At 32.0% G+C, this 23,932-nt stretch overlaps 2 protein-coding genes and 1 pseudogene across 2 annotated transcripts; 1 reads left to right on the top strand and 2 right to left on the bottom strand.

Annotated features, from left to right (window-relative positions):
* Positions 1-1,605: 1,605 nt before the first annotated feature.
* Positions 1,606-2,347, bottom strand: LOC107890129 (protein MAIN-LIKE 1-like). The gene is made up of 2 exons (XM_041076209.1): positions 2,291-2,347; positions 1,606-2,181 (listed from the first exon to the last, which is right to left on the bottom strand). The coding sequence occupies exons 1-2, from the start codon at positions 2,345-2,347 to the stop codon at positions 1,606-1,608; spliced, it is 633 nt and encodes a 210-aa protein (XP_040932143.1).
* A 4,854-nt stretch (positions 2,348-7,201) lies between these two features.
* On the top strand, positions 7,202-9,877 carry LOC107889572 (protein PSK SIMULATOR 1). The gene is made up of 2 exons (XM_016814047.2): positions 7,202-7,643; positions 7,875-9,877. Exon 2 carries the CDS (start codon positions 7,938-7,940, stop codon positions 9,552-9,554), a length of 1,617 nt encoding a protein of 538 aa, XP_016669536.1. The 5' UTR covers positions 7,202-7,643; positions 7,875-7,937; the 3' UTR covers positions 9,555-9,877.
* Positions 9,878-9,919: 42 nt separating this feature from the next.
* On the bottom strand, positions 9,920-11,330 carry LOC107890130 (iridoid oxidase-like; annotated as a pseudogene).
* Positions 11,331-23,932: the final 12,602 nt, after the last annotated feature.

Raw genomic sequence — 23,932 nt, 5'->3', positions numbered from 1 at the left:
GTTGTAATGTATTTAAAGTTTGTTCCAATTTATATTACAAGACTAAGTTTGTTACAAGTTTTAGTGTTTTAATATTAAAAAATGTCCAAATTAATCTAATTTACGTTATGGTCAAATTTTGTTCCACGTTTCAAAGTTCCAATTAATCTGATTAAATATATACAAAAAAATACAAACTTTTTAATATCAAAACCCAAGAAACCCCTAAAATTGATGGTTCGATGGTGTGGTCCTAGGGGTATATTTCTGCGGAGGTCGACGTTCACGTTGTGGGTGATTGCGATGACCAACATCCTCTTCAGTTGTAGGTGAGGGTGTCTGATACATAGAAGAAAAATCATATGACTCGAATGGCATCGATGAACTTGATCTGGAAGGAGTGCCATGCTGCTGTCGATACAATCCAGTAGGAGTGAAGTACTACAGTGGATACGGGCCGGGGGTAGTGCTATAATACGGTGGTTATGGGCCGAGAGAGGTGCTGTGCTGCGGTCGGTACGACCTAAACATATCAAACCCGTAATGGTATCCGCCCCCTGACGAGCTCGGGAAATAGTTATTGCCCGCCAAATCCGGATAATAAGAAGTATTAGCTGAATATGAATGCGATGACGAGCCCGGAAATAGTAATTGCCCGCTAAGTCCAGATGATAATAAGTATCAATCGAATGTGAATGCGATCGCTCGGACTCGGCCTCCGGCTGTGCCTCGGGTTCTGGCTCTAGGTCATGCTCGGTATCTGGCTGTGGATCGGGCTCTATATTGTCCACTGGCTCGTATGCCCCAGATCGCTGCACGTGCGGGGGGACTATAGTCGACTGCCCACCAAGTAAATATGACTTCCCCATACTAAAGTACCATTGTATGTACTCTAACGATGGTCGCAAATCGGAAGGCATATCCATCTGAGATCTTCGAGCCATCAGACTCTACCACACCACAATATTTCTCCGGTGCGTAACCCCCTAATGCGTCCATGTCTCCCTCTCTTGTTCTTGCCGTGAACCTCCTCCCCCACCTGCATTGGCGGATCCGGGATGTACTGACGCAACCAAACTGTTGTAGTACTCGATCCCCGTGGTACCACTCGACTACATTGAAACTGATAATTGGTGCGTTAGTGCACCACAAATGAGAATCAACGTAGGCAAACAAGGTTATAATAGCCGCAATTTCTGGTCTACGGTATGGCATCCATATAAACTGTACGATTAATACCATGATTAAAATTTAACACGGTTGGAGTAAGATATACAAAGCAATTACATGTCACGAATATTTGAATAGCTTACCCCTTCCCCGGCATGTTGTTCAATCATCATACGATATATCGAGACAGTGTACGACCTCCCAATACCCGGATAAATACTCCATCTACGAAAACAATTTTCAAGTAAATATAATATCGTTAGAATAGTATCATTATAAAGAAATTGTCAATTAATAACAAGTTAAATTTTATCACCTGTTAACTAGCGGATATACGTATGGTTGGTGACTAACCGATGTCGAGAATGGCATCCGATAAAGAGCCCATGATTGCAACAATATAAGGCATCCGCCCATGTCTACAGCATCAGGCTTTGTCGTCCGACAAAGCTCACGTTACAACATAGGCAGAACTGCGGAACCCCAACTATAGGAGCGAACACTACGCAGATCAGCTAACAAAGGTAAATACTGGAGATGAACCTTGTTGTTGTTCGAATTGGGCATCAGTACACCCCCTATGATATGCATAATGTACGCTCGAGCTGTACACACCAACTCTTCTTCGGTGGTATTATCTGATAAATGCTGAAAATTGGCTTTTAGCCATGTAAATTTCAACTCCGAAAAAGTAGACTCAGCATCGCCGGGCGAGGCTCCTAGTAGGCTATAATAAAGTGCAGCTGGCTCAGCTATCGCACTTACGCCCATGGCGGCATCCCAGTCGATTGGGAGCCCAAACTGTAATGCAACATCCTCCAGAGTGACTGTGCACTCCCCACATGGCAAATGAAAAGTGTGGGTCTCCGGTCGCCAACACTCGACCAATGCGGATATTAAATCATACTGCAAATCGAACGTCCGGGTCAATGTTGCTGACCCGAATCCAGCTAGCTCCAAGTAGGGCATCAGTCGTGCATCCGGGGAATATCCTACACCATTCACCCGGCCCCTTAATATGCGGTACGAGTCCTGACAGTGTTAAATTACAGAAAATAGTTATAATAACATAATTTATTTCCTTAAATTACGTAGATCTTTTTTTAATGGAACCCTTGGTTAATAAATAACAATATATTACCGTATTATTAACTGTGTCACATATGTGAGAAAGTTCCTTATTGATCAATGAAGCCATTGCGATGCCTGCAATTTCAAAATAAATTTCGGTTATTAATTTTAATGTTTGATAGATTTTAAATATTTATTAGAATAACTTACAAAAAAAATAGCAAACAATTTTTTCGACAACATATTTTTTTTGCTATACTACATTAAAAAATTAAATATATCCAACTTAAATACAAATATTTTTATTATTGTTTTAAAATTATAATAAGTAAAATATTTTCGTATATTGTTTTTTAAAATATATTATTATTGTATTTTATTTTTTTATATTATTTTAGCAAAAAATGTTTCAAATGTATTATGTAAGTGTTTTTTTATATTAATTTAATAAATAACCCTGATTTTGGCACTTTCTTCGTATTTTTTATTTTTGTATCTTATTTTTTAAAATATATTATTTTCGTATTTTATTTCTTTATATTATTTTAGTACATAATGTTTCAAATGTATTATTTAAGTGTTTTTTTATATTTTTTAATAAATAACCCAGATTTTAGCACTTTATTCGTATTTTTTATTTTCGTATATTATTTTCTAAAATATATTATTTTTATATATTATTTTTTATATTATTTTAACAAAAAATGTTTCAAATGTATTACCTTAAGTGTTTTTTATATTAATTTAATAAATAACCCTGATTTTGGCACTTTCTTCGTATTTTTTTATTTTCGTATCTTATTTTTTAAAATATATTATTTTCGTATTTTATTTCTTTATACTATTTTAGTACATAATGTTTCAAATGTATTATTTAAGTGTTTTTTATATTTTTTAATAAATAACCCTAATTTTAGCACTTTATTCGTATTTTTTATTTTCGTATATTATTTTTTAAAATATATTATTTTCGTATTTTATTTTTATATTATTTTAGGAAAAAATGTTTCAAATGTGTTATGTAAGTGTTTTTTATATTAATTTAATAAATAACCCTGATTTTGGCACTTTCTTCGTATTTTTTTTATTTTCGTATCTTATTTTTTAAAATATATTATTTTCGTATTTTATTTCTTTATATTATTTTAGTACATAATGTTTCAAATGTATTATTTAAGTGTTTTTTTATATTTTTTTAATAAATAACCCTAATTTTAGCACTTTATTCGTATTTTTTATTTTCGTATATTATTTTTTAAAATATATTATTTTTGTATTTTATTTTTTATATTATTTTAGCAAAAAATGTTTCAAATGTATTACTTAAGTTTTTTTATATTAATTTAATAAATAACCCTAATTTTTGCACTTTTTTTCGTATTTTTTTATTTTCGTATCTTATTTTTTAAAATATATTATTTTCGTATTTTATTTCTTTATATTATTTTAGTACATAATGTTTCAAATGCATTATTTAAGTGTTTTTTATATTTTTTAATAAATAACCCTGATTTTAGCACTTTATTCGTATTTTTTATTTTCGTATATTATTTTTAAAATATATTATTTTCGTATTTTATTTTTATATTATTTTAGCAAGAAATGTTTCAAATGTATTACTTAAGTGTTTTTTATATTAATTTAATAAATAATACTGATTTTGGCACTTTCTTCGTATTTTTTTATTTTTGTATCTTATTTTTTAAAATATATTATTTTCGTATTTTATTTCTTTATATTATTTTAGTACATAATGTTTCAAATGCATTATTTAAGTGTTTTTTATATTTTTTAATAAATAACCCAGATTTTAGCACTTTATTCGTATTTTTTATTTTCGTATATTATTTTTAAAATATATTATTTTTGTATTTTATTTTTATATTATTTTAGCAAGAAATGTTTCAAATGTATTACTTAAGTGTTTTTTATATTAATTTAATAAATAATACTGATTTTGGCACTTTCTTCGTATTTTTTTTTATTTTTGTATCTTATTTTTTAAAATATATTATTTTCGTATTTTATTTCTTTATATTATTTTAGTACATAATGTTTCAAATGTATTATATAAGTGTTTTTATATTTTTTAATAAATAACCCTGATTTTAGCACTTTATTCGTATTTTTTTTCGTATATTATTTTTAAAATATATTATTTTCGTATTTTTTAATATGATTTTAGCAAAAAATGTTTCAAATGTATTATTTAAGTTTTTTATATTAATTTAATAAATAACCCTGACTTTGGCACATTGTTCGTATTTTTTTATTTTCGGATTTTATTTTTTAAAATATACTATTTTTATATTTTATTTTTTATATTATTTTAGCAAAAAACTCGTCAGCACCACTTTTCCCAAAAAAAGTTTTTTTTTGTATTTTATTTTTTCATTAATATATTTTTTAGTATTTTATTTTTTATACTATTTTTTGTAAAAGGTTTAAAACCCCCATCACATAAAAAATAAAAAAAATTAAAATAATCAGAATATAATAAGTCAAATAAATTTAAAAAATATATTTAATCAACTTAAAACACACTTAACAAATAAATTACATAAAATAATAACAATAAAACATTCTTTGCACATAACATGCGTATTACTTCAATGAAAATATAAAATAAATACGAACATACCTTAATATCTATTCTTAACCAAATAACACATTGCAAAGAAATAAAAATGAAAATTATATCTGATTTAGATCCAAATCAATCAACAACAATAATAATAGTAACTAAATAAATAACTTAAACTAACATTAATTACTCAAATTTATAAAAAAAAAATTACCTTTTTTTTTCCTTCTTTTTCCTTCCCTCTTCTTCTCCTTCTCTTTTTCTTTTTTCTTCTCTTAACTGCCGGCCTCCTTCTCCTTCTCCTCCCCTTCTTTTTCTTTCTTCTTCTTCTCTTCTTTCCTTATTCTCCTTCTTTTCCTTTTCTTCTTCTCCTTCTTTGCTCCCGAAACTCAAGCCTTGGGGACCATATATTATGGTCCCCCAAACAAAAAAACAAAACCCCTCTGCATGAGGGGTCAAATCGGCCTAAAAAGTCACCTGGGCACCAATGTCGCCTCTGGCACCCACATGACCTTTTTTTTATTTTTATTTTTCGTTTTCAGCTTTTTTTTTTGTTTTTAGTGTTTTTTTTCACTGTTGGCCGTCAAAAGTCAGGGTGGTGCCGCCTGTCAGAGTGGCGTGACCACCCTGAGCATACCATTTCGGTAATTAATTTTTTAGGTGTATTATTTTGAAATTTTTTAATTTTTTTATACTTCTTTAGTAAAAAAACCCCACACATGACGATGTCATTAAACAAAGCAATTAGATGAATTACTTTCATAAAGAGTATACAATAAGGAGTTTTCAATAATGGTACTTCTTGTGGACTGACTCACTGATTAAGTAATTACGAGTTATTGGAATGATACTTCTAGACATAATTGTAATTACTAGAGCCTAATAGTATATGTCTAATTGGTTCTTCTGCTAGCTCAACAAAAACTCGATTGGATTGCATTTGAATCATAAGAAAATTCTACGACTTTGGAAATATTTTAATTTAGTTTATTTATTCAATGTGGAGTTAAATTAGGTGGTCGTAAGAATTGTTCAACTATAGAATTTGATTAAAAAATTTTCTTGAAAAATTAATTTGAAAATTTTAAGTGATTTTTAAAAAAAATTAATTTGATAAAGTTAAATTAAAATTAATACAATTTTTTTAGAAATTAATTTTCAAGTTGGACAATTGGCCCAATAGGTAATTGAACTTGAAAATTGGACCTAAGATTGTAAATTGGGTCAAAGAGCTCAAAAACGAGACTAAGACACAAAAATTGGTCGAACCGAGCCCTGTATGTAAAACTGGGCCAATGGTCCAATCGGTGGCTAGACCAGACCGGTCGAGTTGTCACTGACCTGAACCGAACTGGTAGCAGTCGAACCAGCTCAGGCTGTTGTAAGGGTGTTGCACTTACATCACCAGATAAGGCGGTGTCGACGGCTACGATGACGACGTTCTAATGGTTGGTGACAGTTGGTCTTCGGTGATTGAGCAGTGAAAGAGTTACACTCCTACTGAGACTCTAACAGAGAATTTGATTTTAAATTAACTATTTCAAAAATAATATTATTTTAATAGTTTAATATTAAATTAAATTTAATATTTACATTGTTTAAATTAATGTGATTAAGTTTAATTATTGTTAAACTCTCTAAACTCTCCTTATATAAAGAGAATATTACATTTAAAGAAATGATGAAATTAGTTGACTGTTAATTTTTGTAAATTTTGTTTTATTTGAAGCGAGCTCACACTTGACATAGTGAAGAAGACTACCTGGTTAAAGTGCTCATCCTAGACCAATCGAAATGTACAATTTTAATATATTTATTCCTTTAAATGTGTACAGTTAAATCAAAATTAAAATTTCATTTATATATTAAAATTAAAATTAAAATTCATTTATGCGATTGTATCAAATCAAAGTTCTTGTAATAAATTGTATATTAAATCAACGTGTAGATTTGACATGTTTTAATTTAAAAATTTATTCAAATATAAGTTAAAAGTGAAAAAGGGTAAAAGAAAAAAAAATTTGGCCAACAGGTTAAAAGACTTGTTTAGATACATAAGAGAAGGGAAAAATGCAAGGAGTCCTTTTATAGTTTTAGCCGAAACATACAAGTGGGAAACTGGAACTCTCCCTTTCATAATCATTTGGGTCACCAACTCTACGAACCTCTTATCAAATTAAAATTGATGTAAAATATTACAAATTAATTTTGTGATAGTTTATTTATATTTTAAATATGAATAAATATTTAAAATTAGATTATATCATAAAACCAACCAACGTGAAACTGAAATCTGCCAGAAATAAAATTCAAATTTAGTAAATAGAGTATAATGATGGAACAGTCAGGGTCACATTTGCTTAAAGTTTATATACATTATTAAAAATCGTATACGTTGGAGTTGATCAAAACAGATTTGATCCATTTCCAATGCTTATGAAAAAGCATATACTCTTAAAAATGTTCACTCGAGATTAACGTAAAACAAGGCATAAAACCAAAGCAAAATGAAAGGATCCTTCAAAACAACAGCTTTGAACGTGAACATTTAGTTTGAGTGCGTGCATCTTCCTTGATATCCACCAGAATAAACCCAAAACTCTCCGCACTTTGGTTTCCATTTTTAACTTCGGTTTGACCGATTTCGAGTTTTTCCCTCTTTTTGTCTCTTCCTCTATCTTTTTCACGTTTATAAGCATGCCCTCTTCTTCTTCTTCCTTCTGCTCCTTATTGGTCCCTGCTTTTCCCTGTTGAAAACCCAACCAAGTCCTTCTTCAGTTCACTGTTGATGCTTCGTGGAGATGTAATTTTTTGTCTATTATTATGTTTTTTTACCCCTGTAAGTTTATTTCTTGTCATCTGACTGCAATTTTTTTTTAAATTGTTGTTCTATTTGCTCTTATAAATTATGGGTTTCTGTTATTAATGAGTTTTGAGTTTCTACTTCCTATAAAGGGTCTAACTTGGCAAATTGTATTTCATGTTATATATATATATACATATATGAGTTGTTTCAACTGTAGTTGAAATAATTGTGTAATCTGTGCCATTGTTTTATTGTCCCACACAGGGACTACGACATTTTTTGGAATTGGGAATCTTTGATTAGTGCTTAAACCTGAAGTTTTATTGGATGAGGGGAGGCGAGATGGTGGCTGAGTCGTGGTTTGGTGGTTCACGGTTGAATTCAAGGAACAATAGTAATTTGGATATAACTGGCAAGATGCTTGGAATCTTAGTATTCGAAGTTGCTAGTTTGATGTCTAAGGTGGTGAATTTATGGCATTCTTTGGATGATACGGAGATCTTCAAGTTGAGGAAAGAAATGGCTAACTCACTTGGTCTTCGAAGGCTTGTGTCCAACGATGAAAATTACCTTATGGATCTTGCTTTGAACGAGATAATTGAGAATTTTGGCATTCTGGCAACATCTGTGGCCAGGCTTGGGAAGAAATGCAATAACCCCGTATATCACCGTTTCGAATATTTCATAAGAGATCCGATTTTGAACAGTTTTGAGTGGCTCGGGTGGGAATATTGCTTGAAGAAGATGGAGAGGAAAGTACAGAAGATGGAGAGATTCGTTTTGGTTACGATGCGGTTGACTCGAGAGTTGGAAGTGCTGGCAGAACATGAGCGGACTCTTAGAAGGATTCGGAGAAACTCGGAGGGGGATGGGATGAAAACAGTCGAGTGGCAAAAGAAGGTAATTTTGCAGCGCCAGGAAGTGAAAAATCTACGTGACATGTCTCCGTGGGTTCGGACATATGATTATGTTGTCCGGATTTTGTTGAGATCACTTTTGACAATACTTGAGAAGATAAAATATGTGTTTAGAACCCACCAAATGGTATCTGTTAGTAGTGCCTCTGTTCCCCCCTGCAATTCGTTTTCCACTCTAATGTCTTCCGTACATCCTTCTGATAATAATCTATGCGGTTTCAACTCTGAACCTCCTGGCCAGTCATTTTCAAAGTCAGCGCAGATCAGTGGCCAGCATCTACACTCTCATCATCACTCAACTGCCTTACACGGCAAGCACCCACGTCTGAAAACCAAACAGTTCGGTCATGTTGGAATTGGTCCTTTCAAAAGATGCGTGTCTGTTGGAAGTAATTCTCAGATTTTAAACAGCCGCAAGCCGATTGGCACTGGATCTTTCAGGTTCATTGGTGCTTACAATGTAAACATGGACAAGCTAAACTATTCAAAGATAGGGTCGTTATCTTGCAGTGATAAAATTTATTCTAAATTACGCGTCTTCAATACCAAGCACTTGTTGGATGCTCCTACATCGACACTTGGTGATGCTGCATTATCTCTCCACTATGCGAACATCATTATCTTGATAGAGAAACTAGTTTCAGCGCCTCACATGATCTGCCTCGATGCAAGAGATGAGCTCTACAATATGTTACCTGCATGTATAAGAAATGCTCTGCGCCTTAAACTGAAGTCCAATGCAAAGACTTGGGCTTCATCAATCCGTAGTGCTTCCCCTGCAGCAGAACTGAGAATGGCATTAGTGCGGATATTGGAATGGTTGGCTCCTCTTGCTCACAACATGATTAGGTGGCAGTCAGACCGTAATTTCGAGGAACAGCGTAAGGTTTCCCAATCTGATATACTTTTGGTACAGACGCTACACTTTGCAAATCGTCCGAAAACAGAAGCAGCTATTATTGAGCTTCTTCTGGGCCTTAATTATGTCTGTAGGATCGGGAGAACACGGAATAAACTAGCTTTATGAGACTCTACCGGTACTGGCTGTACACGATTTTTGCTCAAATGGGATGACATAAGAAAACAATCAACTTTCTGAAACAATGCTGCATTCTTCCATTAGGCTTCTTTCAAATGTCCCGAACACAGAAGAAATCATTTCCAATTTTGAGGTACTCTGTTGATTATTAGATCAAACTCATTGTATCCTATTTGCATCAAGCCTATGTCAATGTACTTTTTCATTTGCAAGTTACGGATATCTTTTATTTGTTTATATAGTTTATGAATTTGGGTTGCTAGCCGTTTGTAACAAACATTATTCATAGAAATATTAACATTACTTGCGCATTACATGATTAATACGATGCATTCATCCATTAATGCTCATGATCATCTTGCATCCATGACTCGCTTCTTCGGTATTGCTTCCGAGGGTATGAGCTTTCTAGTTGTTATCCCTACCCTTTCATTCATGTCAATCGTTTCGGGACATATGTTGTTCCCGAGCTCCCAGTCAAAGGAATGTAGCAAGGTGGCCATACCAAGATGAACCACCTTGTGAGCTAATGAGATGCCTAGACAAATTCGTCTCCCTCATCCAAAAGGTAACAACTCGAAATTCTGCCCCTTGTAGTCTATTTTCGACCCTAAAAATCGTTCTGGTTTGAAAGCCAGGGGATCCTCCCATGTTTCTGGGTCTCTTCCAATTGCCCATACGTTGACAAAAATCTGCGTCTCTTTGGGTATGAAATACCCCATGTAGTCGGTACCTTGCATGGCATTTCTAGGAAGGAGTAAAGGAACCACAGGGTGTAACCTTAGCGTTTCTTTTATCACTGCTTGTAAGTATGGCAGATTATCGATATCACTCTCTTCAACCTTTCTCTGTGTTCCGATAACTCGATTTATCTCCTCTTTCATCTTTTTCATCGAGTCAGGTTTACGGAGCAACTCTACCATCGCCCATTCGATGGCGCTGCTTCTTGTTTCTGAGCCGGCAAAAAACATTTCCTACACAACAATAATGCACATTACACAAATATATATATATACATATATATATATATGCAAGAATCATGATGGAACTACGTTAGATCTAGGCCACGTTACTACAATTCTTCATTTTATTTGGAGTACCTTCGTCCAAAGTCCCCAAATAAATGAAAAACTTAGAAAAATTAAATATACTTATGTCAGTTTTACCAGTATGATTATGATAACAATCTGATTCGATATTGAGTCAGGCCCTTGTTTTCCTTCACCTGTATGCTCCAGTAATACATCTAACAAGTCCTTGGTTTCCTGTTACTCAGCGAGCTTCAGCTCATCGACCCTCTCTTTCACAAAGTTGCTCACAATTTCCAGGGCTCGCCCCATGTCCCGCACCATGTTCCTCTTAATTCCCTGGGGATCCAACCATTTTGACACAGGTAGGAAATCGGCCAAGTTTGGCTTCCCGGCCCAAACCATCACATCGTTCATGGCGTCAAAGAACTCTTTCCCATCCTTGGATCCCGAATTTAAAAGATCCCTTGACAAAACCAGGTTGCCTACAAGGTTAAACGACATGAGGAAAAGAAAGCGAGCCAAATTTACCTTACCTTCTTCCCCCCGTTCTTGCGCCGCTGGCGTCTTCCTCCATGTATCGGATCATGTCATCGATGCACTTTCTTAGGAGCCGAGCTGCCTCGTTGGTTTGTCGGTTCATCAGGCCCGTTGGGCAAATGCGGCGACGCATGCGCCAATGCTTCCCGTATCTGCCAAATGCAATCGTTCCCTGATAGTAATTATGAGCAGTAAACACAAACACAATATAGAAATAATCAAAATATTAAACAACACGAGAAATAATAAAAATAAACAAATTTGTTAAAATTTATTTGAAAAGTTATTATTGTGCCAAAATTTTTATATTATATATTAAATATGATTATGACTATTGAAAAGAAAATTAATACGAATAGATACTAACACAAACATACATGACACAAAAGATTAAGAGTGATTGTAATAGTGTCAATTTCGCCATTTTCATGTTTTCTTAATGCATTTATATTAGTTTTATACCATGTTTATATTCATGTTATTTTTATGAGTTTAGAACATTAAATTATATTTTTACATGCTAATAATTTATTTATATAGAATTTTTATTCGTTTTTGGATGCATGTCTTGTTTATGTTATTTTTGTGTCACATTGTGTTTTAATGAGCTATCATGGTGGCTTAACTTAGAAAATAATTTGTGTAAGAGTTTTGTGTTTAAATTTATCTCATATTTTGCATGATTTTTAATATTGATTCAATTTAGAGAAAAATTATATATTGATTCAATTTGTTATATATGATTTTTAATAAAATTTTACATGTTAATAATTTATTATATGTGTGTTATGGTGTTCGCCATTATCGACTCGCTATCCAGTTACCTGAATGAGACCGATCTGTAGTTGGTATAGTATGCATCGTGGGGTTCGCACGTGATTAGTTTGTATCTTCTAATGAACTCGCATGAGTAGATTCGCACCACCATATAGACGAACTTACAACTAAAAAACACGTGTTAATCATAGAATAAGGTATATGTTGGCATACATGAAGACCTATCTAGAACATCACATCTAGAAACAATGGCCGTATCATATAAATATATACAGAATTTAACCCCACTTCAAAGGACAAATACACAAAAACACTCAACAATTTAGTGCGATGAGCGTGAACAAATTTCCAACCATCAGAAAATCAGAAAACCAAGATGACTCACCCTAACGAGAATTTCCACAGCAGCTTCCTATCAAACCAAACAGAAGGTTATGACACCAACAATCAATCCCGTGAAATGGACCTTTTTGCTGGTTGATTTGTTGATCGACCAGAAAATTTGGGCAACTTAGACCAGACAAATGCCTCCAATTAATCTTTCTATCTCAATGCTCCCTCTAGTTAGGGACAATCTTTTCCTTTCAATCATGGGGCATCCCCACAACAACTATTTGATTTACAATAACTAAGGTTGATGAAGGAACAGATAACTCAACAAAGTATCAGGTTTGAACAACAACAATTGTTTCAACAAGAGTTGTTGAGGCAAAACGAAGAGTTAAGAAGAAAGATGCAGTTCGACCATTCCAATATACAGGATCATGTCGCGCCTTTCCAAGAAGAGGCTGTGGGAGCACATGCAAAGCCATGAAACATCTCTATGCAAAGCCATGGCAGCAAAAGTCCCAGAAACTTTGCAATTGTTTTATGATAACACAGGTAAGTTGGTAAGGATCTCATCGGCATTAGTAGAAGAAGAAAAAGAGAGCTTAGTACAATGCTTGAGGGAGAATTTAGATATTTTTAGTAGCGGACATGTCAGGTGTGGATCCTTAGGTGATTGTGCTTCGGCTAAATGTGTCCCCCAAGGTCAAACCAGTCAAGCAAAAAAGGAGGAGGTTTGCTCCACGGGTTGTTGAGGCCATTAGATAAGAGGTAGACAAATTGCTTTCAGCAAGATTTATTAGGGAGGTGGCGTATCCAAATTGGGTATCAAATGTTGTGATGGTGAAAAAGACTAATGGAAAATTGAGAATGTTTTCCTTTGCCCTTAATTGACAGTCTGATAGATACTTCATCTGGCTATAGGTTCATGAGGAATGTCGAGACTTTGGCTTCTCGTTTTTCTACTGTTCGTAATAGTATTCACTTCTCAGTTTGAGTGGAAGCGGCAATTCGGTGAAGAAATTGAACCAACCTCCACCGTTTTTGTCGAAGACCAATACATTTCGAAACGCCAAGAATCCGTCAAAGAAAATGTTTCGCCTATCCCTTTTTTTAGTTCAATTCTATCTTCTTCTTTTTTTCTATCCCAAAACATAAATTAGATCTTCAGTTGTTGTTAATTTAATACTTTGTTATTCATTTATCCCAGTATTTGTTACCTTCCAAATGGTATAATGATTAAAAAGTGATGGGAATTATGGTTTCGTTTCTTTTAGTCTTTTAATTCTGCTAAGTAATTGATTGAAACAATGTTTTTTCATTTTGCCAATATGGCTTTTTCATCTTTCCTAACAAGGAAATTAGTCCATAGTTTACTCCTAAAAATAGTTTAAAAAGCTTGAAATGGGTTTCGTTTTAGTGTTAATTCTGATAGTATTGTTTTTCCTACTTGTTGCTGATTCATTCTGTAGTTGATTGCTAGTTCATTAATCTGGTTGGAATTATAGAGTTCCGAGTCTCTGCGGATGGGGCAAACTAGTCCAGTTCAGTTAGCTCGATCAGATATACCCGAAGAAAGAAATAGAAGATTGATTATTGCTATGAATAGTCAAACCAACTGGTTTCTGTAATTTGTTATAAGTCATCAGTCTCTGGATTCTTTTTCCCTCTACTTCTGCTACAGAGTTGAAAAGGAAGTCCTTGGAGACAACAGACTTCTTGTGTAGGAGAGTAACCATCCCTTTGTTACCCTTTAATACTTGCTTTGCCATTCTTTGAATTTACTTATAAAACAACCTTCTTCCTTTAACCTAGAAATAGCTTGCCACTTTCCATTGCCTGCAAGCATAGCAAATTGATATTCTTTAGGTGGTATTTTGTTGCCAATTAATTAAATAAGGATACTTTGTTTATTCAGATGTCTTTTCACTGAAGGGTAACTTCAGAAAAGACCCATTCTAGTGACCTGGGCTTCTGTTTCAATTTGCTTTGCGAAGAACAAAAGAACAACTGAACAACTAATACATTTTGCTAAATCCGGGTTTTACATTGCAAGTAATCCTTAACTTACTGGATTATTTCCTTCCTACCCACTCTGTTTCATGGCGCATTCAAAGTTTATTAAAATGTTACCCACCCGTTAGAAATTGTTGACTTTGGGAGAAAAAATTACGAAATTTAGTTGCTTTTCTCGTAAGGCCCCTAATGTAACAGTGTGTAATAAATGTATTTTCTCATAGAGCGTCATTGTTTAGGTGGAATAGTAGAAGCTTTGGGCTATGGGGTACGACTTTATCTATACCATCCCTTCTGAGAATTCATTTTGGTGATGTTGTTACTGGGATTTCCTTTCAGTATTTACTTTTATACTGCTAGACCCGACTCTTGGGCATACATCTTTATTTTGGTCCATAAGTTTGTATCACATACTCTTTTAGTTTCTTGGTTTTAGTTCCATGATTACATTCCTTGAGAGAAAACCATAAGTAGCAGGAAACCTTTTAGGTTCTATCCCTTTCAACCTTCTAACTCCATTGTTCTTGATTTCAATTCCACAATTACATTTCCATAAGCGAAAACCTTAAGTAGCAAGAATTGTTTTAGGTTTTATCCCCTTCTACCTTCTAACTCCATCAGTCACTTTACTGGGAAGCACCAAGTCAATTTGATTATTGGCTAATATACTAAATAAGCCCTTGAACTTTGTCACTTTATTTAAATAAGCCCTTATACCTGTATTACCCCCAAATAAGCCCTTAAACTTTAATTGGCGACTAAATAAGCCCTTCTCTTTAACTTGTATCCAAACAATTCCTTACCTTTAGTTTATACCAAACAAAACTCTCAATATAAATCAACATTTCATTTGAAATAACATCTAATTTAAATACTACATACATGGAATATTCTTAACTATATGCATTTACATATTTAAATATCTCTTTACTAACAATTTAAATTATTTTATTTTAATTTCGTACATATTACATATATGCTATTATTATTAGTTTCAAATAAAATTTTTCATTATAGTTTTTTTATAAAGTTGTACAGTTTTATATATTTATATGATTTTTCATAATTTTAAAATTATATATTTTTAGAAATTATAGGTGATGACACAACATGATTTCAGAGTGTCACACAATCACATTTTAAAAGCCTTATGAAAAAAAGGGATTAAACTGTTTAAGATAACCAAATTCGAGACCAATTTAAATAAAAAAAATATTTAAGGATTAAATTGAAAAAAAAGTCAAATTCAAATACTAAATATTGTTGTATCTCTTAATGTTTTATTAGACAATGAATGGTGATGCCTAATAAATCATTTAAATAATATTAGATAATGACATCTACGATGTGAATGAAAACATTTATATAACAAATTCAAGTACTAAATATTGTTGTATCTCTGAGTTAGTTGATTTATTATTGTTGCTCCAAACAACTCGCTGATTTACGATCACATCTGATATTATTAAGACTCACTAATTTACGATCATAACCTAAGTTCATTGGTTTATGATCATGAACAATCTTTTATGAATTAGCTGATTTATTATCACTACTTTAAACAGTTCGTTGATTTACGATGACAACCTAAGTTCACTGATTTATGATCATGAACAATCTTCTATGAGTTAGTTGATTTAGTATCGCTACTCCTAACAATTAGATGATTTACGATCACAACTGATCTTATTAAGGCTAGATGATTTACAATCACAACTTAAGTTCATTGATTTACCATCATGAATAACATTTCCTGAGTTAATTGACTCGTAATAACCCCCTTTAAGGGACATATACACAAAAACGCTCAACAATGTGAAATTTAGCACATTAGTTTTCATGTTATATATGTTGTGTTTTAATTATTCCATATTATTTTCATACTATTTCTTAATTTATTTCATATTTTTCACAATTTATTATATTCTTTTTTTTTTAACTCTAAATGCATTTTTTAGAATTAATATATTTAAAAATGTCCTCAATTTATAATAGCTTTTTAAAAATGTACTCCTAATGTTTTTTACCTAAACAAACTCATTTTCTTTAATATATATTGATCAAAGAAGTTAATTTTAATAAGTTGGGATGAATTGAAATTTAATTTAAGAAAATTACATGAGAATTATTTGCATATTTCGATAAACATATAAGTCTAACTATACAATACCAAAAAAATTTATTTAACCTAATAATTTTTTTACAAATTGCAAAATATATAAAAAATATATATATATTTTTACCTTTTAAACAGTTATTTCGTCAACTCTATAAATTTTTACCAAAAGATTTAAACAATTTCATTCGCCCAAAAAAAGTAAACAATTTTATATTTTACCTTTTCTTTTTAAAATTTTATTAGATTAAAATACTCTTAATAATATTCGTATTTAATTAGACATAGATTTAAATTTTGGAAATAACATTGTTGGAAGAGAAAATCTCAAATATAAACTGTAAAATGGACATAAAAAATACCATGTAACACCCTTACTTGTATCCGTTGCCAGAATAGAGTGCAAGGTATTATCGAGGAGTACGGAACACTTACAGATAATTTAAATCATTTATCATTTAAATACCGAGATTGATTTTAAAAGTTCCTTTAACGGACCTTCGAGGTCCAAATCATGCATTAGGTTCGGGTAGGGTCTAAATCAGAGTTGTATGAAACTTTTCACAAAATCCTAAAATTTTCTCATTTATAAGGGTCACACGCCCGTGTGGTATGGCTGTGTGGCTCACATGGCCATGTCTCTGGGGCGTCTAACTCTCTGACTTGCATCTATGAAGAAACTCGTGTCACACGGCCTTAGTACACACCCGTGTTGCCAGGCCGTGTGTCATACACAGTTATGACACACCCTCGTGTGTCTACCCGTGTGGACAAAAATTAGCCTATTTTCCAGCCATATTTCTCACTCATTTGATCATTTATCTTCACTCACATTTAATACATACAAAAACCAATTTAGGATATTCAACCAAGCCTTACACTTAATGCCATTTGTTAGTCGTACACTTCGTGTAAATAACAAGAAACGTTTATGGGCTCAATTCCCATTAAATTTCTCTTGTACTTATACTTTTTCACATTATATATTTGTATAACATATAACAATCATACCTCTGTATTTCACATATAGTTTCATAACAATTTGTTTTGGTTTCGAACTACTTCATATTTGAGTTTTACTCATCAAATCATTTGAAACATCATCTTTACACATATAGTGCGCTTGAGGTGCACAATTTTATAATTATAAATGAACACATTTATCAAACAAATTCCATATTTTTATATATATCAGAGTTTCATATTTCCATGTATCAATTACCATCACTTCCTCGTATTTCAAACAAAAACGTGTAACAATTCATAAACATGCAATTCACTAACTCTTCCTGCCAATCACGATTTAAATTGACAAATCACTTATTGAGCCCAATTTCAATGTTCACTAAAATCTATCATATAAATTTGGATGTACGTATTCATCAATAAATTCCATGTACAGATATCATCATCTCATATTGCCACATACATTTACTTTCCACATTTATGAATTCAAATAACATATGCAAGACATACCGATGTATTTCAAGTACGTTTTCATGATATTTCATTTCGAACTCAGATTATTTCATATTAGAACTTTTCTCATTAACTCATTTGGAATACCAATTCATACGGATAATACACTCAAGGTGTAGAAATATGTAATCACAAATGAACTCATTCATGAACCAAGTTTTATGTTCATGTCTCATCAACTTGTATTTCCTTATATCACATAATTACACGTAATACTAGTCAAACTTTGTCAAATTAGTGAACATCTTACGGAATTGGTCTACACCGGTATGCACTAAATTTCACTGATAATCACTGATAATCACTGATGCCATAGCATAGCTATGGTCTTTTCACTAGAATGTCATAGCTCAGCTATGGTCTTACCTCTTCACTATCATTATGCCATGGTGAAACCATGGATTTATCCCTCAATTCATCACTTTTTACTAAAATGCCATGGACCAGCTATGGTCTTACATCTTATACACATATCACACCGATGCCATATCCCATATATGGTCTTACACGGAAATCACTTGTCACTTTTAGCTGAAGCTACCACTATTCATTGATCAGGTAGCCGAAGCTACTATTTTTCACAGATCAGGTAGCCGAAGCTATCACTTTTCACTGATCAGGTAACCGAAGCTACCACTTTTGACTTATCATTTGTCCTTTGATCAGATAAGTGTAGCCGAAGCTATCTGTAATTCCCCCGTACCCGAGACCGTCGCCGGAGTCGAGTAGGAGGTGTTACTAAACTTAATTCATTAATTAAACAGCTTAAACAATTTATTTTAGAATTTCTAGACAAGCTGGCTAACTGCATCACAGTCGCTTAAAAATTCATATCTCGAGTTCCGAAACTCGAAATTAAGATCCGTAAATTTTCCCTAAAACTAGACTCATATATACTAATTTTTTTCTAGAATTTTTGGTCGAGCTAATTAATACAGTTTATTGATTAAAGTCTCCCCTGTTTCAGGGTTTGACTACTCTGACCCCTGTGTATTTCAAATCAGATATCTCCCTGTACAGAGTTTCAATGATTATGGCGTTTGTTTCTTATAAAACTAGACTCAATAATGAATCTATACATATAAAACATGACTTCTAATTATTTTTTTAAAATTTGTGGTGAATTTTTAAATTCAGAACAGGGGATTCAGAGACCACTCTAACCCTGTTCCACCAAAACTTAAATATCTCATAAAATATAACTCATTTACCTGTTTTTTTCCATCCGTATGAAAATAGACTCATCAAGCTTCGATTTCATAACTTATTAATTCTTTAATTCCATTTCTACTATTTTTAGTGATTTTTCAAATTCATGTCACTGCTGCTGTCTGATTCTGTTTTGTGGCCAATTTTACCTTTCCAAGGATTTTCATGGTTTAGTTAAGACATAAAGCATACATGTTATCATATATAAACTCGATTAGCCATTCCAATAGCTAATCATTTACAAACCCTTTTCTTACCAAACCATAACCATATCATATGATCATTTACACAAAGTGAGTATATTGCTACACATGCCACACTCAAAATATACAAGCCATTTTACCAATTTAGGTCTTCGGATAGTGTGAGCGAGCCTTCGACCTATCCTGATTCTCAAGCCGGCTTGTCAAAACTACAATGAAGGAAAAGGAGGGAGTAAGCATAAATGCTTAGTAAGTTCACATGCAAATAACAAGTAACATAATCATGCCATTCAACATAAACATTATTTGCATAAACAACACCAAGACATTCATGTTACATTTGCATTTAATATCTTACTACAATTTCATCATACTAAGTTCTCAACCCGAGGGTTTAAACACATACCTGCCAAATTTTCTTATTCACCACACTTACCAACATGTCACCTTCGTATTAGGCATTCTCCTTATTCTATTAGAGATCTCCCGTTGAACACATCGGAATATGATTTTGGATACACGGATAATGTGCACATAAGTGCTTTACTCATAGCTAAACAAGCTCAATAGCTTTTGAAATCTATGTAGCCAAGGTACCATGTAACCCGCCCATAAACAAACTCGGACTCAACTCAACGAACTCGGGCGTTCGCATCCATAAGTGAACTCGGACTCAACTCAACGAGTTCGGAACTCAACCATCCTAGTGACATGTCACTTGTACCCTAATCTATTCCCAAGGTTCAAATAGGATTCTTTTCAATTACACATTTTGATCGCCTTTTTTGAAATGTAGAAACCAATACTTGCTAACTTCTCATACTTATCAAGTTGTTCACATAATTTGCATATCACCAAATAATAATTCACAAAACATCATATTTCATGATAATAAGTATCATGTCATATAAATAACATTAAATCACTTAAAATAAAAACTATGTTACCTTATTTACACATGAACTTACCTCGATACAAAATATTAGCAATCGAGCCTATTCCTCATAAACTTTGTTTTTCCCTCGATTGCGACTTGAATCTCGTTTATCTTGATCTATAATGCCAAATTAATTTATTTAATACATTCATTCATCAAAACAGCCCCTAATACAAACTTTGGAAAAATTAGCATTTTGCCCCTAAACTTTCACATATTTGCATTTTTGCCCCAAGGCTCATAAATTAAACCTCATCCTATTTTCTTATTTTTTATGACATGTTGATCATTTTTCCATTCTATGGCAACATCAAATTCACACTCTAACATGTACTTATGAATATTAGGTATTTTTACAGATTAAGCCCTTTTAGTCGTTTTCACTTAAAACCGAGTAGCACAAGTTGTCTAGCATAATTTAAAACCTCATATTCTATCATAAAACACCAAAATACACAAATTTCACCTATGGGTATTTTTCCAAATATGAACCCTAGGTTGAATTATTGCTAGCATAAGCTAAATCGAGCTACCGGAATTTCAAAAACATAAAAATCATTAAAAACGGGCATAGAAATCACTTACAATCAAGGCTTAAAAGTGTTGAAACCCTAGCTATGGTGGAGAGAAAAATTTGACAGCAACTTATGGAGAAGATGATCATTTTTGTGTTATTTTTCCCATTTTATTCCATTTAATATCCAAATGACCAAAATGCCTTTCCTTACTAAACTTTCAAAATTCCATCCATGTCCAATTTTTGTCCATAAACTTAGAAATTGGTCAAATTTCTATTTAAGACCTCCTCATTAATATTCCAAAGCAATTTCATACTAAAAACTTCTAGAATGAAAGTTTTGCAAATTATTCGATTTAGTCCCTAATTTCAACTTAACCACTTTATGCATAGAATTTCGTCACGAAATTTTCACACAATCATGCAATCATATCATAAACCTCAAAATAATTATAAAATAATTATTTCTATCTCGAATTTGTGGTCACGAAACCACTATTCCGATTAGGTCCTAATTCGGGATATTACACTATCACTTATCACTTTCACTTATCCTTGATCAGATAAGTGTAGCCAAAGCTATCACTTATCACTTGTTGCCATGGTCCAACCATGGTCTTTTCCGTCAATTCATCTTGTCACTGAACTGAAGTGCTCAATTTGATCATTTATTCAATTTTCATGCTTTTACATTATTCATGATTTTATCATCAATACATATGAACTAACACATCATGAAATTCATAAAATTAACAAATAATCACTAAAATTTAGCCATATAAACTCACAAGTTCAATTTTTGTATTATAACGATAATCATAATTTCATAAAATATTATATCATTTCTAATTCAACACTTATCGATTATAATCGGGCATGTGATCAATTTATACATGAGTCATTCATATATTTTTCCTCCTCCTCCTCTCCATCCACATCATTGGTATAAATAACACACTTGTAAGTAACCTTATCCATAATTTTCACTAATAACTAATGTGAATATTCAAGCTATCCACCCGTGTCATAGTCACTAAATTATTTATATCTGGATCTACAGAACTCCAAATTAAGATCCGCTAATTTTACCTGAAACTAGACTCACATATATTCTTACCATAAAAATTTCAGAATTTTTAGTTTAGCTAATAAGTACAGTTTATTCTTTAAAGTCACACATGTTCTGCTGTCTGACAGTTTTGACCCTTCTTCACTAAAAATTAATTATCTCTTCATACAGGATAGGAATGGTGTTCCCGTTTGTATGTCTTGAAAATAGACTCATTCAGGATTCTAGAAATATAAATTTAAGCCCATAATTATTTTTATTCAATTTTTTATGATTTTTCAAAGTCAAAATAGGGGAACCCAAATTCATTCTAATCTTGTCTCACAAAATTTATTATATCTCATGATTTACAAATTCATTGCTTACACTGTTTCTTCTATAAGAAACTAGACTCAATAAGCTTTAATTTCATATTTTATTCATCTTCTAATTTTATTTATACAATTTATAGTGATTTTTCAAATTTAGTCTATTGCTGCTGTCCAAAATTGTTTTAGTGCAAGCTGTTTATTACCATTTTTTCCCTAAGCTTGTAATAATTAACAATTTCATCCCTACTCAATTAGCCTCTCAATTGAGCTGATTTTTCTCAATTAACACTTTATTCTATCACTTTAAAATACTTTACAACCCTTGGAAATCATAATTTTAGCACTAGACTTTAATTCCAAACATTTTCACAATTAGGTCCTCAAATCAATTTCCATCAATTTTACTTGATAAAATTATCATATATAAAAAAAAAGCTTCAATTCTATATTTATTCATCATGTGCTTCCAGCACTCATCCATAACAACTTTAAAAATTAGCCATGAAATCAAAAACTAATGAAATAGTAAGGTGGGCCCAATTGTAAAAGTCCAAAAACATAGAAATTTCAAGGAGAAAGCAGGAATTAAACTTACATGAAGCTAGAGTATGAAAACCAACTTGAACCCTCTTCCATGGCTATTTTTCAGCTGATGAAAATGAAGAGAATTCTAGATATTCCAATTTAGTCTCATTTTTATTTATTTAATTTTGGCAATTTTCCAATTTTACCCTTATTTCACCCATTTCCTGATTTTTCTCAGCTGTTGCCGCCCAAAATATCTCCTTTAGGCTTATTTTCACTTTAGGTCCTTACTCATTTGATAATTAAGCTATTTAATCCTTTTAACAACTTTTACACATTTTTCAATTTAGTTCTTTTTATTTAATTAACCATCCAAACGTAAAAATTTTCTGACAAAATTTTAATACTACCTTATTGACACTCCATAAATATTCATAAAAATATTTATGGCTCGGTTTATAACACTGAGATCTCAGTACCTCTTTTTCTCAATTTCTTAACCAAATAAACATTTATAAAACACAATTTACTATTTCAAAAATATTTTAAAAATCACATTTGACTCGTAAATATTAAATAATATAATCTACGAGTTCATTTGTCAGATTTGATGGTCTCGGACCACTATTTCCGACATTGCTAAAAATCGGGCTATTACATAATAAATATATATTTATGAGTTAAAAAGATAATTTCATTTTACTTATGTGTTTGTCCAAATAATTTATATGCAATTTTATTAAATTAAATCCCGTGTCATCAAAAAATGCCAACAAATTAAAGTCTAAGTCTTTAATGAGTATGTATTAAAGAATAGAGGTTTATGTATGTTTTGGTCATGTGCTTTAATTGGCGATCCGTGAAATTAGGGTGAAAATTATAGAGATGGCGAACTTAATGAAAAATAGGTTAGTAGAGATCAATTTCCTATTGCTTGCTTTCCTTCGATTTTTTTATCTTTTATGAGTAAAAGAATTAAAAGGTAAAAATATATTTTTTAGAAAATTAGGTAAATACATGTAATATATGTTGCAAATAAATGGCTAACTTAATGTGCAAGATGTTATCTCTTTAACGGTAGTTAACAGATGAGTGAAGAAAATATACAAGTCAACAATGTTAGTGATAATAATAAAACTTTTAATAATTGAGTGATCAAAAAATAATTTTACCTTTAATTTAATGATTATTTTTGTAGTTTCCTTAAATAAAATCGGCAAAGAAAGTTTTAAGCTTAAATATAAACAACCTTCGTAAAATAACTTTAAAATAAGCTGCTAATAAAAACACTCCATTAGACTTTTTGAATTAT

The sequence above is a fragment of the Gossypium hirsutum genome, chromosome A09 (assembly GCF_007990345.1).
Source record: "Gossypium hirsutum isolate 1008001.06 chromosome A09, Gossypium_hirsutum_v2.1, whole genome shotgun sequence".
Lineage (NCBI taxonomy): Eukaryota > Viridiplantae > Streptophyta > Magnoliopsida > Malvales > Malvaceae > Gossypium > Gossypium hirsutum.
Note: the sequence above shows the minus strand (reverse complement) of the source record. Positions and strands in the feature narration are given on the sequence as shown.

Excerpts from the sequence above, each read along its gene's own strand:
- LOC107889572 (XM_016814047.2), top strand. The coding sequence starts at position 7,938 with ATGAGGGGAGGCGAGATGGTGGCTGAGTCGTGGTTTGGTGGTTCACGG.
- LOC107890129 (XM_041076209.1), bottom strand. The coding sequence starts at position 2,347 with ATGGCTTCATTGATCAATAAGGAACTTTCTCACATATGTGACACAGTT. Across the intron at positions 2,182-2,290 it reads GTGACACAGTTAATAATACG|GACTCGTACCGCATATTAAG; the intron begins GTAATATATTGT and ends TAACACTGTCAG.